The sequence below is a fragment of the Mesoplodon bidens genome (genome assembly GCF_964165515.1).
Source record: "Mesoplodon bidens genome assembly, chromosome: 5".
Taxonomy (NCBI): domain Eukaryota; kingdom Metazoa; phylum Chordata; class Mammalia; order Artiodactyla; family Ziphiidae; genus Mesoplodon; species Mesoplodon bidens.
This window is the reverse complement of record NC_138161.1, coordinates 121475611-121491671: the sequence shown is the minus strand read 5'-3', so window position 1 is coordinate 121491671 and position 16061 is coordinate 121475611. Positions and strand designations below refer to the sequence as shown.

The window sequence follows — 16061 nt, the reverse complement described above, 5'->3', positions numbered from 1 at the left end:
CAGGGAATTAGATCCCACATACATGACGCAACTAAGGAGCCCACATGCTACAACTAAGGAGCCCGTGTGCCACAACTAATACCCAGCACAACCAAATTAGTTAATTAATTTTAAAGAAAGAAATTAACTTTGAAAGAAATAGCCAAAATTTATCACTTGCCACCCTCTGTATAAATACTATTAAAACTCAAAGGATTAAAACATCTTATCAAATGAACTTATAATTTATTTTTTTTTACTAAATGGCTGGTAGTCATCTACTTAAACTAGTCATTTTCCAACTGTATCACCAAGAAAAATGTACAGTTCAAATTTTTATTTTCATCTAGATGAAAAATGACTGTTAGATGTACTTGCAGACCAAGATTTTTAAGGGATTTTTTGTTTAGTATTGGTTCTGCCACCATTTATGGAACAAGCCTGTGCTAAATGTGTTCTTCACTTGTAAGTCCCTATCCTCCTCATTTAAAAACATTCTATGGCAAGAGAAAGCATTACAAAAACAAGAATATTTTAGTTTAGTTTACTTATGCTGTTTACAGTTGTATACCTTTATAGGTCATGTGTAAAATCCTTTTTAAAATATGGTTTATTGTGCTCTAAACTGCCTGTTGGCTGATGTCATTTATTGTCATTTCATTGTCAGTACAAATTATTGTAGAACTTCAAGATTCTTGGAAATCTTAGATTTTGACAAGGGAGCAAATCCAAGAACAAGGGATAAAACTAATCATGGGCAAAACGTGGAACCTGGCTTGTTAACATTGAAATAAAACATTGAAAATATTTGTAAGGAAAGTTTTCCATTCAATAAAATTAGGTCTGGTTGTCAGTTAATATATGCTCTTTTAAACACTTTTGATTTTGTGTTAATATTGATTGTTGTGATAGGGTTGAAATACCAAAAATGAGGTTTATGAATTCTTAATTATATGGAGAGTGGTTGGATAACGCTGTGTGTGTGTGTGTGTGAAAATGGCTCATCCTTCATCTTCATTGGAACCGATCGTTATTACACACGAGGACTCAGTGGATGTGTGTTAGATTCTTTGCTAATGAGTTGGCAGGTTAGTTATTTGGCTGTCAAAGTTGATTTAGAGAAAATGGCTTGAAGCCATGGTCCATATTGGATTTCCAACCCTTTCCTCTCTGCATTGAATTTACCTCCAAGTCACGTGCAGGGCAGCTTGAGAAACCAGGGTTGTGAAGCTTTGACACTTTATGTTGTATTTATGTTGTATTTGAGAAGACAAGAGAATGTACTTTTAAGCCAGTTTGAAGTACAGGGTCAAGATGGCAGGCCCCACGCAAGGCAGTGGTCCTTCCCCTCACCCTCCCCGTCGCACTTTACTTTTCCTGTTGTGGAGATGAATGAGCAAAGGATGAAGAGAAGAGAAGCCTCTGTCTTAGTTCTTTCCCAGAGTACAGAAGCTCCAAAGATATTTCCGTTGTATTGGTCAAGGAAAGAGATAGACAATGGTCCTGAACTAGTCCCTAACTTTTTTTTTCAATTTAAATAAACTTTTTATTTTAGAATAGTTTTAGATTTGCAGAAAAGTTCCCAAGTTAGCAGAGTTCTGTAAAACCCACCTGCCTACTTTTCTTTACTGTTGACAGATTGGTCTGGTGCATTTGTCACAACTAACAGACCAGTAATAGAATAGTAATGTTACTGGGACTCTATACTTTTTTTGGACTTTATTAGGGTTTTTTACTCCAATGTTTTTGTTCTTTTCCAGGATCCCATCTATGACACCACATTATTTTCTGTTTGTGCAGTCAGTTGCTTTTTTTTTTAAATTTTTATTGAAATATATTTGATTTACAATGTGTTAATTTCAGGTGTACAGCAAAGTGATTCAGTTATATGTGGAAAATATATATACATATACATATTCTTTTTTGTATTCTTTTCCATTATATGTTATTATAATATACTGAGTATAGTTCCCTGTGCTATACAGTATGTCCTTGTTGGCTATCCATTTTATATATAATAGTGTGTATATTTTAATGCCAAACTCCTAACTTTTCCCTCCTCCCCTTTCCCCTTTGGTAAGCATATGCTTGTTTTCTGTGTAGGACACCACCTTTTATTTAGTCTTAATATTTCCTTAGGCTCCTCTGGGCTGTGATAATTTCTGACTTTCCTTGTTTTTGATGACCTTGACGGTTTCCAGGAGAAATGGTCAGATCTTTTGTAGAATGTCCCACGTTTTGGGTTTGTCTGATGTTTTTCTCATGGCTTGACTTGGGTTTTGTGTTTTTCTGAGGAAGACTACAGAGGTGAAATACCATTCTCCACACATCATATCAAGGATACAGGTCATTAACATGATGTATCACTGTTGTTAGCTTTAGTTACACAGCTTAGGCCATGTTTGTCAGGTTTCTCCATTGCAGAGTGACTTTTTCTTCTCCTTCCATACTGTGCTATTTGGAAGAAAGTCACTAGACATGTAGCCTACACTTAAGGAATAGGGAGTCATGCTCCATCCCTCCTTGAGGAAGGAGCATCTATTTAATGATTTGGGATACTCCTATATGGGAGGTTTGTATCTTCTGCCCCATTTAATTTTTTTTAATCAGTATGTACTCACCGATATATATTTTATATTTTGGGTTATAATCCAATAATATATTTAGTTATTTAGCTGTGCTGATGGTGAGCTCCTGCAGTTCACTCCTGTGTCTTTTCCCCAGCTTTTAATTATTAATCAGTTGGGCTACACCAAACTTAGGGTTCACCAGGGGTACAACCTGTTACCCTGGGATGAGGTGGGAAAGAGAATATCAGCACTTTTTCATTTTCTTTTTTCATCTTTATTGGAGTTTAATCGCTCTACAATGATGTGTTAGTTTCTGCTGTACAACACAGTGAATCGGTTATATGTATATATATATATCCCCATATCCCCTCCCTCTTGAGCATCCCTTCCTAACCCATCCCTCTAGGTCATCGCAAAGCACTGAGCTGATCTCCCTGTGCTATGTGGCTGCTTCTCAGTAGCTGTCTATTTTATATTCAGTAGTGTATATATGTCGATGCTACTCTCACTTCGCCCCAGCCTCCCCCTCCCACCCCATTGCGGCACTATTTACAATAGCCAGGACATGGAACCAACCTAAATATCCATTGACAGATGAATGGATAAAGAAGATGTGACATATATATATATACAATGGAATATTTACTCAGCCATAAAAAGGAACGAAATTTAGTTATTTGTAGTGAGGTGGATGGACCTAGAGTCTGTCATACAAAGTGAAGTAAGTCAGAAAGAGAAAAACGAATACCGTATGCTAATGCATATATATATGGAATCTAAAAAAAAAAATTAAAAAATGGTACTGATAGGGCTTCCCTGGTGATGCAGTGTCTGAGAGTCCACCTGCCGATGCAGGGGATGCGGGGTCATGCCCCGGTCCGGGAAGATCCCACATGCCATGGAGCGGCTGGGCCCGTGAGCCATGGCCGTTGAGCCTGCGCGTCTGGAGCCTGTGCTTCACAACGGGAGAGGCCACAACAATGAGAGGCCCGCGTACTGAAGAAAAAAAAAAAATTGGTACTGATAAACCTAGTTGCAGGGCAGGAATAAAGAGGTAAGCATAGAGAATGGACTTGAAGATCAGCACTCTTTAGGACAATCTTCATACCAAAATCTGGTGCTTTGGTACAAGTGATGATGTTTCAGTTTTTGTCTCAGAAGGCTCTAAAGTGGGTCAAAACAATGCACTAGAAATCAAATTCAACAAGCATGTTGCCTCCTAGGGAAAGAAAATATTGTTTCCAGTTTTATTTTTCTCAAGTTATGCTGAGGTACAGTGTTTAATATGAATTATCAAAGATAAGTTCTTGATGTATGACACCTTTTAATTATTTCTATGAATCTGTAGGAGCAAATTCAGCTCCACATCTATAAAATTAAAAAATATATACAGACAAATACCTGATTCCTACAGTAATCATTCCTGTGGTAATCCTAGTCTTTAAACCTTTTACATGATGCAGTGTGGATCCACATTGTTGTGTGAAGCAACAGACTTTCATCGCATTTTAGTGGTTCTGGACATGGAAGTAAGGTGGGGAGAAAAGAAAAAGATAATTGATAAAATATTTTGGGTTTCAATCCAGTTGCCAAGAGCCTGTGGACGGTGACCACTAAAGTTTTTCTCAATGCATCTTAAATGAGCAAAATTTCCCTTCCAGCATTTAAATGATACTTTTACCATATTAGGAGTAAAATAGTAAAAATTACTCATTCATATTGCTTCCTATTTCAGAGAGTACCATTTGAAATAACGGCAGTTTTCTTTCAAAATCTGTACATGTTTTATGATGTCACACCCCGGCTACAAGTGTTAATTTGAAATTCCCTTTTTCCTTTAAGAGTTTTTATCCTTGCCCCTCCCCCTCCCAGTGCAAAATTAATTTTGACTCAGATGGTACAGTTTTCACCTTCTTTTGTGATAAGGGAACTCCTCACATGTAAGCAAATAAATCTTATAGCCTTGGAAGGAAATTTCTTCTCCAGCATCTTCCCTGCTAAATCGTTGGCCAACATTTTTATTTTATAGGTCAAGATGGAAATAATCAAAGAAGAAACAATTTCTCTCCAAACATATGCATATATTTTTCAAAAATGTTGTGTCACAAGGACTCGTGTACTGGGATTGTCTGTGTAGTTTGCCCTAGTTCTGATAAACATAAACCCTTCATTCAGTAGGTTAGTACAAGCTCTTTTTTTGGCTTATTTCTTTCAAATATATTGATTTATTTTTTCATAATAAATGTAATAAGTGGTCATTAGGTACAATTTTGAAAAGATGGAAAAAATGAGGGGGAAGAAAGCCAACTCTAATCTCATCATTCAAAATCAATGACTACTGATATTTTTCCTAAGTCTTACTTGTGTTTTACATAGTTGTAAACATATTATATGTAAATTTACATCTTGTGTTTGTTTTTCACTTGTATAGAAATAATTTCTCATGTTATGTAATTTTCCCTATCTGTTTTTATTGCCTATAGAACATCACAGTGATTAAATGCACCTTCATTTAATCATTTTCATTACTTAATGATATTTGAGATAAAAGATTTTAAAAATACAAATTAACTCTGAAAAAAAGTTTTGAAACATTCTGAATACAACCTGTAGTAAATACCTAAATTGCTTCATTTATATGAAATAAAAAAGCTAATAAATATAGTTATATACTTTCCTTTAACTAAAATTATGTGATAATTTTACAAAGCCTCTAAATTTTCTTTTCTTTTCTTTCTTTCTTTCTTTCTTTCTTTCTTTCTTTCTTTCTTTCTTTCTTTCTTTCTTTCTTTCTTTCTTTCTTTTCTTTCTTTCTTTCTTTCTTTCTGGCTGTGTTGGGTCTTCACTGTTGCATGCCGGCTTTCTCTAGTTGCGGCGAGCGGGGGCTACTCCTTGTTGTGGTGCATGGGCTTCTCGTTGCAGTGGCTTCTCTTGTTGTGGAGCACGGGCTCTAAGCGCGTGGGCTTCAGTAGTTGTGGCTCGCAGGCTCAGTAGTTGTGGCTCATGGGCTCTAGAGCGCAGACTCAGTAGTTGTGGCACACAGGCTTAGTTGCTCCGTGGATGTAGGATCTTCCCGGACCAGGGGTCAAACCCATGTCCCCTGAACTGGCAGGAGATTCTCAACCAATGCGCCACCAGGGAAGTCCCTAAATTTTCTTTTAAATATGACCACTCAAATTGTGTATTTAATATTATTCTAATAGCGGCCACCTGAGTAAGAAAGATAAAGTTTCCTTTTTAAAAAGCGGTTAGTGTATTTTAAATAAATTAGTCCACCAAAAAGCATGAATTATATACTTAAAGGCTTTTACTGTCTTTAAAAATTGGATGCTTCAGTATCCATTAAGAGATTCAAGTATTAGGTGTTTAGCTTGAGTCAGTAGTTAGATTTTCTTTCATCATTTACTGACAAACTACTCCTTATACATTGTCAAAATTATTTTGGCATTTGTTATCTCGTTTGCCTGATACCAAAGCCCATGTTCTTCCCGTCATTCAGTAAGTTTTGTAACGGCAGGATCACTCTTGTCTTGCTCATCAGTTTTTCTCCAGTATCAAGGAGAGGGCCTGCCACCCAGTAGGCAGTTAATAAATGCACGTTAAAATAATAATTGTTCTCCTCTGCTAATATTTCCAAAGACTATGAAAAGATCTTTGAAGAATCTGGAAAATTGGAATGGAAAATCATATCTAGACTGTAAAAGTTATGCAGAGTCCTGTTAGTAAAAGCACAGAAAAATCTTAGAAAGGAGTCAGTATTCTTTTAAGTGATTTATAAATAAACAGTAAAATATGTATTACAATGGTTGCTTTAATTATTACCATCTCAAGGTCAGAGATTCTGCAATTGTCAGTTGCCAATTTCTCTTAGATTTGAGCATACAAAGCTTATATTTATCCAAAAATAATGTATTCCCAAATAATCCTTATATCTGTCACACTTTCCTTGCACCCTGAGTATGAAGGTATCTTGGATATTCAGAACCTCTTATGTATTTGAGGTACAAAACATACATTTTTAGGTACTGGAACGATTTTAGCTTTTTTATATGTGTAGGATGTGTCCATACAAATGTAAGTGATTTTACTTAATTGATAAGAAATATGAAAATATGATAATTTTATTTAGTTGTTGAAATCAAAAGGGAAATATCTAATACATTAATACTTAGTAAAGAGCACGATAATTAAAAGCTTGTGATATGAAGATAAATAAAACCGAATGTTGATCCCAAAGGTACCACTTATTAGGTGTGTGACCCTAGGTGAGTTATTTAAACACTCTAAGCCCTAGTTTCTTTAGTTATGAAACAGGAAAAACTATAGTTTATTCATTGTTTCCTTTTCCACCGTTATGATGGCTAAATGAGATAATGCATGTTAGCCATTTGTCATTTAACACAGTGTTTGACATAGAAGAAGCAAAGTGAAACATTTGCCATTTGTATCCCAAGAAAGATATAAAGATGAATGTATAGTGTGAAAGCAACCTATTAAAATGGGACAAAGTGGAAATTTTGAATTCTAAGTGTCTAGACAATGCTTATTTGCTGCTCGATTTCATAAGGAATCTTTTCATTTATTTTTAATTTTTATTTGTATTTATTAATTTTTTTCTATTGAAGTACAGTTGATTTACAATGTTGTATTAATTTCAGGTGTACAGCAAAGTGATTCAGATATATATAACATATATATGTATATATATATGTGTGTGTGTGTGTGTGTGTGTGTGTGTTCTTTTTCTGATTCTTTTCTGTTATAGTTTATCACAAGATATTTAATATACTTCCCTGTGCTATACAGTAGGACCTTGTTGTTTATTTTATATAGAGTAGTGTGTATCTGTTAATTCCAAACTCCTAATTTATCCCTCCCCCTCCTTTCCCTTTTGGTAACCATAAGATTATTTTCTATGTCTGTGAGTTTATTTCTGTTTTGTAAATAAGTTCATTTGTATCTTTTTTTTTAGATTTCATTTATAACTGATATCGTATGATATTTGTCTTTCTCTGACTTACTTCACTTAGTATGATAATCTGTAGGTCCAGCCATGTTGCTGCAAATGGCAGTATTTTATCGCTTTTTATGGCTGAATATTATTCCATTGTGTGTGTGTGTGTGTGTGTGTGTGTGTATTTAGTGCTCCTACACTGTTGGTGGAAGTGTAAATTAGTGCAGCTGCTAAGGAGAACAGTATGGAGGTTCTTTTAAAAACAAGAAAATAAAGTTACCATATAATCTAGCAATCCCATTTCTGGGCATATATCCAGAAAAGATGAAAACTCCAATTCAAAAAGGTACAACCCAAACGTTCATAGGAATCCAGGGATTTTGATTGGCTTGTTCATAACTTTCTTTGCCCCCCTAGCTTCTGCATGTGCACAAGATGGAGAGAGTGAAGCTGAGTTTTTACCTGATGACTTTGAAGAAAAACCAGAAAGAGAAAAGAAACATAACAATTTCACTTTGTGCAACGTGTGTAACATTCAGCTGAATTCAGCTGCTCAAGCCCAAATCCACTACAATGGCAAATCACATCAAAAAAGATTAAAACAACTCAGCAATGGCATGGTGAAAAATGACAATGGTAAGTCTTTCTAAAGATATATTCTCAGTTTTATATCATCAAGTTATTTGTGTACCTGCAGATGGGGAAATAAAAGAATAGAGTAATCTGTATTTTTAAAACCAGGAAAAACATTAAGTAAGAGCTTAGTAGGTTAAAATAAAGAATATCTCACAGCTTTTTGAGAGAGAAAGGGAAATTTTTTTGTTGTCTATGCTTAAATTTATTAGGATTGTGATCATGACCCACCAGGACATTATGATAATTTGAAAAAGTTGACATTAGGCTTTCTTGATGTTTGACTTTAATATAGTTATTTGGAAGTGGCCATTCTTTTACATTTTATATAAAACAATGCTTTTTATGTTTGTTTCGTGCATGTTGGGGCTTCAATTGGTTAGTAAGACTGCAATTGATTTAAAAAAATACCTATCTTTTCAGGTAGGTGTTTTAACCAATAAAATATGATCTATTAGTATGTACAGCTTGTTTAAATTTGCTGGTGAAAATTCATGGTTTGCTTAATCACTTTAGACTGCTTTTTAAAAGTGTAAGCTGAATTTAGGAGTAAGCAGATTTTTAAAATAGCATACATATACTTTTGGAAAAGAATGGAAGGTTATTAGAAAAAGCATGGAGTGGTGAGGGAGGGAAGGGTGGACTTCTGCCACAGGACATAGGGAAGCTGAAACAATAGCAACTCCAAAGAGTTACAATATTGTGGTCTGGTTGGATGTTTCATGTTTCATCAATAAAGTATATTTTATCTAAATTTTAATGACATTTAAAAATGAGACTAAATTTTGACCTGTTCCAGTATTTGAGATCAAAAACAAATATAATTTCGTAGTTTGCTTCAAGGAAATTATTTCTACCTTGCTTTGTAGTTTTTACTATGGATGAACTGGAATATTCTAACAGAAAGGACTCCTTGTTTCTCTTTTGTATGTCAAATAGTTAATCATGGATCTTATCAGTCAAAACGATGTAAAAAATAAAGATAGTCATCAGAAAGTAAATAAGAACTACTAAATTCCGTAGACCCAAGATGAACTAGTGAGGCAAATGTACTTATTAAATCATGTTTAAAAATATGGATTTCACAGTCTCTATTTTGAATCTCCTAAGGAAAATCTTTTCCCTGTCATTGATATTTAAGTAAAATCATCTTAAGTACAGCAAGATTCAATTTCAAGTTGTTTTTCTTTAAGTTGGTGTTGGTGGGGAAGCAGAATCTGGCCTCTTTCCCTGACACTGAATTAAATCTCAGAGACAGTTTTGGGTGAAGTAGGAAAGAATAGCTTTATTTCTTTGCCAGGAGAAGGGGGACACAATGGGCTAATGTCCTCAAGACTGTGTGCCCTGCCCTGGAGGGGCTCATGAGGAGTCTTAGGAGCAGTGCATGGTCAGCTTGTGGACATTCTTCTGATTGGTTTGGTGGGGAGGTAAGCGGGAGTCGGCATCGTCAACCTTCTGGTTCCAACCGTCTGGGGTATATGTGCTTGTGGGCAGCATACAGTTAACTTCTCTCACCTGGTGGGGATTTCAGTATCTGCAAAACAGCTCAAAGATATTGTTACATGTATCCCTTGAGGAGGAACCAGGACCCTGCCCCAAGGCTGCACTGTTGTTTCTTGACTGCTCCTCCCTTGTCTCTTCATCCCCTCCCTTCCCTGATTAGCAACTGTTTGAACCTGCTTGTTTGGAACTCAGGGAAGGTCATGGAGGCTGAATGAAGCCTATTTTCTGTAATCAAGATATGAGGGACACAGAAAGGCTTTTGTGCCCAGGAGCCCTACAGGGTACTGCTCAGTTTCAGTGGTGCTAATGGTGTTAGCTTTGGTGTTTTATTTCACTTACCTTGATATTTACAAACCTCTTCAGAGAAGCAATAAATTATGTCATAGAAAGAAACTCAAGAGACATGCCTGGTTTAGAAATTCATATCAGAGCTAGTCTCAGATGAAATTTAGGATGGTCAACCACTTTCAAATCATAATACTAGGAATGAGTTTCCTCAAATCAAATATTTTAAAATAATTACATCAGTGCACATATTGTGGGCTAGCATTATACTAAAGGCTTTATGTACCTTTTCTTATTTATTTTTTCCTCAAAACTAGAGAGATATTTCCATTATCTTCCTCTTACAGATGTGGAAATTGAGGATAATGTCAATTGACTCCTGTACTGAAGGTCACCCAACTGTTAAATGGTCAAACTAGAAATCAAACTCAGGTCTTATTCATTAAATAGGTGTATTCTAAAGTATACTGTCTCCCCAAAATTAATATTTGGTAGAAACTGTGTCTTTCTTTATTCAAGGAGAAAAATTATTTTAAGATAATATAAAAAATAAAATTCTATCAGATTCCCAAGAATGCATTGATCAATATGGTGCTTAACAAACTTTATTGCTACATTTTTGACACATGTTATCTTTTCAAGGTTATAACTAGCATTAAATTAATAAAAGTAATTAAAAATGAGGGCTTCCCTGGTGGCACAGTGATTAAGAATCCACCTGCCAATGCAGGGGACATGGGTTTGAGCCCTGGTCTGGGAAGATCCCATATGCCACGGAGCAGCTAAGCCCGTGCACCACAACTACTGAAGCCCATGTGCCTAAAGCCTGTGCTCCGCAACAAGAGAAGCCACTGCAATGAGAAACCCACACACCACAGCAAAGAGTAGCCCCCACTTGGCATAACTAGAGAAAGCCCTCACGCAGCAATGAAGACCCAACACAGCCAAAAATAAATAAATAAAATAAATAAATTTATTTAAAAAAATGATTATGAATTAACGGAAGCATTTGGTTTAGGTCATATTAATTTGACATGAAATCATACTTCAGAGGAGCCCTCACCACTAACTACAGGTGGATCTAACTATAAACAATCCACTCACAACTGAGTTAGTTGTTACTTTACATTAATATAGCAACATATTATTTCTTTTAAATATCCCTCCATCTCCTCACTCTAAAAATGTACTTTTTCAGACCTGTTGGGAAAAAAAAGGAGCCCAATTCTGAGCCTTATGTACTTATTAATTGTCGTTCCTTTACCTACACAGAGACCAAGCTAAAGTCAGGAATTCTCAAGAATAATGGATTCTATAAGTTTTTAGTTGAGAGCAATATCATTTTTAGTTTATCTAGAGAATGAAATGGGACAGAGAAGGAGATAGCCTTCTCCTTGAAGATGCACACACACACATATGACTGCTGTGGACTTCTTCTACCTTTAGAAAACCACCTCAGTTTAGATTTCAAATGGGAAATATATATAGTAGTGTCAAAAAAGGAATAAGATACTAGAGATATTTACCTGGATTCTTCCAACCTTATACGTAACTTGTTTTGAGGAATACAAATAACATAAATAATAGAAATGAAACTAATTTTTATTACTATTCCTTCGAGATTGTCTACATGGGAAAAAATATCACTTCAGTCCTGAATGACTATAGAACATTGTATAATTACATGCCTAGAGGCGTATCCTAATATATGAGAATAAGAATGAACAAGAGAGACACCACCCTATCAAAAATATGGTTTCTGTATTTCTGAGCAAAATGTGGCATTTCTCATGTCGTTTCTCATGTCATCCAGGGAAAATGATCTTCTGAAGATCACAGTGAAAAAATATGTCATGTGTGCTAGTTAATTAGGAGGCCATGGTTCCCACAGGTGAGACTTAACTTCAGTTTTTGACAGTTGCTGCCCTCTTGGCAGAGGCAAATTTACCGAGGACACATGTCCACCACCTGCATGTGTGCTGTCCCGATACGCCCAGGTCCTTCCTGCCAATAGGGAGTGTTGCCTGCTGAATTCCTCCTGAATTTCCTCCCTTACTGGAGCAAAACCTCCCAGCTTCTTGCCTCAAAAGGCCGTTCCAGCTTCAGATTTGCTGAAACCAGAGTTGCAATTCTATCAAGTCCAGCCCACCCTCCACCAGGTTCACTTTCCTCCTGCCTCTCACTCAGTTCCTGATCCCTAATCCACCACTTGCCCCCAAAATCTTTCTCTCAGAGTCTGCCTGCTGGGAATCCACCTAAGACATCACTAATACTTCCTATATATTCATAAGTAATATGCATAATATATTTCATTGTGCAAAAGCAACAACATTTAATACTTTCCCCCATATGTAGTTTCCATTTAATGCCTATATTTAAGCTTTATCATCAAAAATGCCAAGGGAACAAAAAGTGAACTAGTATTTATTGTTCCGGGTATTTTATATACATCATTTATTGAATCCCAATCAATGATTCTGCAAAGCAACTGTTACTGCATCTATTTCACAAATAAATTAGCCAAGAATCAGAGGGACTAAGATACTTGCCAAATAGTAACTCTTTGTATTTGTAAAGTTTCCCATGTCTACATTAGCAGCAATAACACTCATCTCCAGGGCAGAGTTACATTCTACTGTCAACAAAATTATGCCATTTATTTGGGTATTTTCTTATGCGATTGACTTTATGTCATTTTTAAAGTACTTAACTTATATTATTACAATAAAACGGATGTTTCCTTAAATTTTCTTTACCAACATAACTGCTGAGGACATTTTGTGCAGTGTAATTTATCACTGTATTTTCTGTTATTCCAGAAATACATTTATGTTTATGTTAGTGCACTTTTTGAAGATGAGGTGAGATACAGAAGTGGCAGCAGTGTATTCCATAATTAAAAGTTGCTTAAATGTGTAGAATTTATCATATTCCAGAGATTCCATGCTTTACCCTTTCATGAAAACTATAAACCAAAGAAATTCCAGTACAAACTGCATGACTTACTAACTTTCTCTTTGGAAAAAGTCTTTATTTTTATATTTATGAGGAATGTAAGTTTTGCAAATAATGATTATTCTCTGATGATAATAATGTTGTCCTGTCTGAGCTGTACATAAATGTACAAAAGTAAAACAAAAATCACCAAGAATCCTACAAAGGTAATTACTTCTAATCTTTTTGTCACCATTCTACGAGGTATGCAAATAAATATAAATAAACAATATATGTACAATAGTACATGCATTATAGCCTAATAGTGTTTATAGGTGATCAACTTTTTATGACTGCATATTTTTATATTACTGTAAAGAAATTAATAATGCAGTTGAGATTTCTAGCTGAATGTTCGGATTGTACTCACATCTGTCATTTTGCTTTCCGACTATGTGATATATTCTATAGTGGAAAAAACTTAATATTATCATGAAGTATAAAATGAAATGTTAAAATGAAATATCACAAGGGGTTTTATCAGAAGACAGAAATTTGTAAGAGTAAAAATGCTTCTTTGATTCATAAGAGCATTTTGGAAAACGTATTACAAAGAGTACAACTTTCAGGGTATTTAAAGCTTCTATGGACAACTAATTTAATTCAATTTCAGTGCTCACCATGGTTAAGCTCCGATTAATGCTTGTTGAAGTATCGAGTAACAAGTTGACCTATTGTGGCAGCTTTACTTTATACACACTCTCTTTGTCATATTTGAGTTATTTTATTAAGCCTGGTTTTATAGTTTTATTGGGCTGAAACTGCTATCAAATAATTCAGTTTTATCTTGAGTATTCTAGACTCTTTTAGTGCTCATTGTTCTGTAGCACATAAATCTAGTATTGTTGCCCTTATCTTTTCCTCTTAGCATTACATTTTCTTTTATTTAACAGAGAAGCTAAATAAAATTTTACTTTCTAGCTTTCACTGATCTATTCTCTTTTCTCTTTCCATTGATTATCCCAGATGAGGTTAGAAGTGTCAGTAGATTTTCTATTTACAAGATGTTCCTTCTCCTGCAACACTGGTAGTTAATAAAAACAAAATAGCTTCATAGAATTTTCTGGTACTTCAAGCCTTGATATATATATATATATATATACATATATATATATGTATATATGTATATATATATACATACACACACATAAAATATATGTACATTTTTCATTTACATATAATTTTGTCTTATCTTTTAATCTCCAAGTACTATTCATGCTTTTGTAGGATGTCAGTAACTAATTAGAATTTGTCAGTACATTTGTGGATTCTTAGTATTCCCTTTTGAGATAATTTTATTTAACAATGAAAACTGCTTTCTTGATGATATCATATCTATATTAGTATATGACATGCAATAAGGAATATTGCTTTGCTCATACTTCTCTCTTATCAACCATACCCTTTAGAAGGTTCGGCCAAGGGGAGAAAATAAAAAAATGCTGATGTTAAATTGCCCAACATTATGTAATAAGTTATTTTTGTTCTTGTTTGAGTCTTCTAAGTTTTTTTTTTTTTATCACTGAGGGATACAAATATGGGGAAAAGTAACAAATGCTGACATACTATGTTCAAATTTTGAGTAGGTCTCTGGCTTTGGTTACTGATTTTTTTTCTCCCTGAAGAGAAAACACATTGATTATTCCAAAAGGGATAGATTTCTAGTCATTAACTACTTGTTTCACCTGGACTTAATATTAATTCCATTGAAGAACAACATCTTTTTCAACAAAGAGATTTCTTTATGCAATCTATGTCCTGAAGAAACCCCTCTTTACTGGGATAATGGTGAGGTTTTACAAACTTAGGTTGATAATCTAGGTTGACCCCTGTCAGGAGACCGTGCCACTCTGCCCAAGAAAAGTGTACTCTAGTTCTTCATGACCACTGTTATCCATGACAATTAGATGAAATGACCATTAAGGGAAACTTGAAGAGAAAAAAGGATAAATTAAATGCATGCCATTTAGTTAGAGGACAGAATTTATTTGAGATAGAAGAGATTTCAATTTGTGATTCTCTGTGTGTATATGGGGGTATATATTTGGGAGCGTTTGAAGAATTGCAGCAATTAGGGGCTTATAACAGTGGTGGTATAAACTGGGAGTGCAGAATAAATTGTTTTGGTCCATGTAAACTTCAGATGTTTAGCATGGGTAGAACTACCTCTTCTTTCCTCACCTTTTTCCTCTTTCAGTCACTAACCATTTCCAACAGAAGCATCTTCCAGTCCTAGTGTTTCCCTACCCCCTAATCTTAGAAAAATAAACATTTTCCCCACTTTTCTAGGTTTGAAAGTATGTTTTTTTCACTTTTGTTCTGTTTCCTTTATATTTCGCCTAAAAGTAATTTGCTCATGGTGACAGTGCTAGTAGTTAATAAAGACGGGATTCTTTTAGGTATGAATTCCCCTTTCCTTAAAAGTTATTTTGCATTTGGAGGCAAATCCTATTTAAATTGGCTTCACAGTTTCTACAGCTCCATCCCAGGTATGTCACGCTTCATCTTTTTTTTTGCATGGTTCTTAAAAACACTAAGCAGTGGTATGAGCCTGTGTGTGTGTGTGTGTGTGTGTGTGTGTGTTTAAGATGGTACAATAGATTAATCGTTAAGTACACCTTTAAAATGTTAATTTTAAGTCTTTAAATAAGGGATAAGAAAGTAATTTTCAAAAATAGCAGCCCAGATACATGTATTTCTTCTGTTTTCAAAACAGCAATGACATGACACAAGAAATTTGAGAACAAAAGTAAATAACTCCATAGCAGCATTGCACACTTGAGAAGAGTAAAATGGTAAGGAATTTCTGGAAGATAAAAAGGAAATGGGATGAAAATGTGGAAAACATGAAATCTAAACACAAATAAGGAAACTCACAGAAGTAGGAAAAAAGAGCCCTATCACTTAGGTTTCCAACAGAATTTCAGGATATCTCTAAGGTTGATCTGAGGTAGCCTTAAATGTAAGCCTCACTGTTTGATGAACATCCTGATTAATTTACATATGTTGATTTGCAGTTAGAAGCTGGGATATAACTGACCTGCCCAGCCTGAACCTAGGAAAGTGAAGAGCAAATTACTCTGGGGACTACAAGCCAGAAAGGTCAGAAAGTGAATTGTTTAATGGGGGTTGAGGATAAGAGA

At 35.0% G+C, this 16061-nt stretch overlaps 1 protein-coding gene across 1 annotated transcript in view; it reads left to right on the top strand.

The window, feature by feature from the left end:
- ZNF385D (zinc finger protein 385D) overlaps window positions 1–16061 on the top strand; it is a gene marked incomplete at both ends in the record, with an annotated part of 950735 nt that overhangs the window by 202057 nt on the left and 732617 nt on the right. The window contains one exon of the mRNA XM_081235583.1: window positions 7921–8139. Within this exon, the coding sequence (XP_081091709.1) occupies window positions 7921–8139 (219 nt within the window). The remainder of the gene's footprint in view (window positions 1–7920; window positions 8140–16061) is intronic.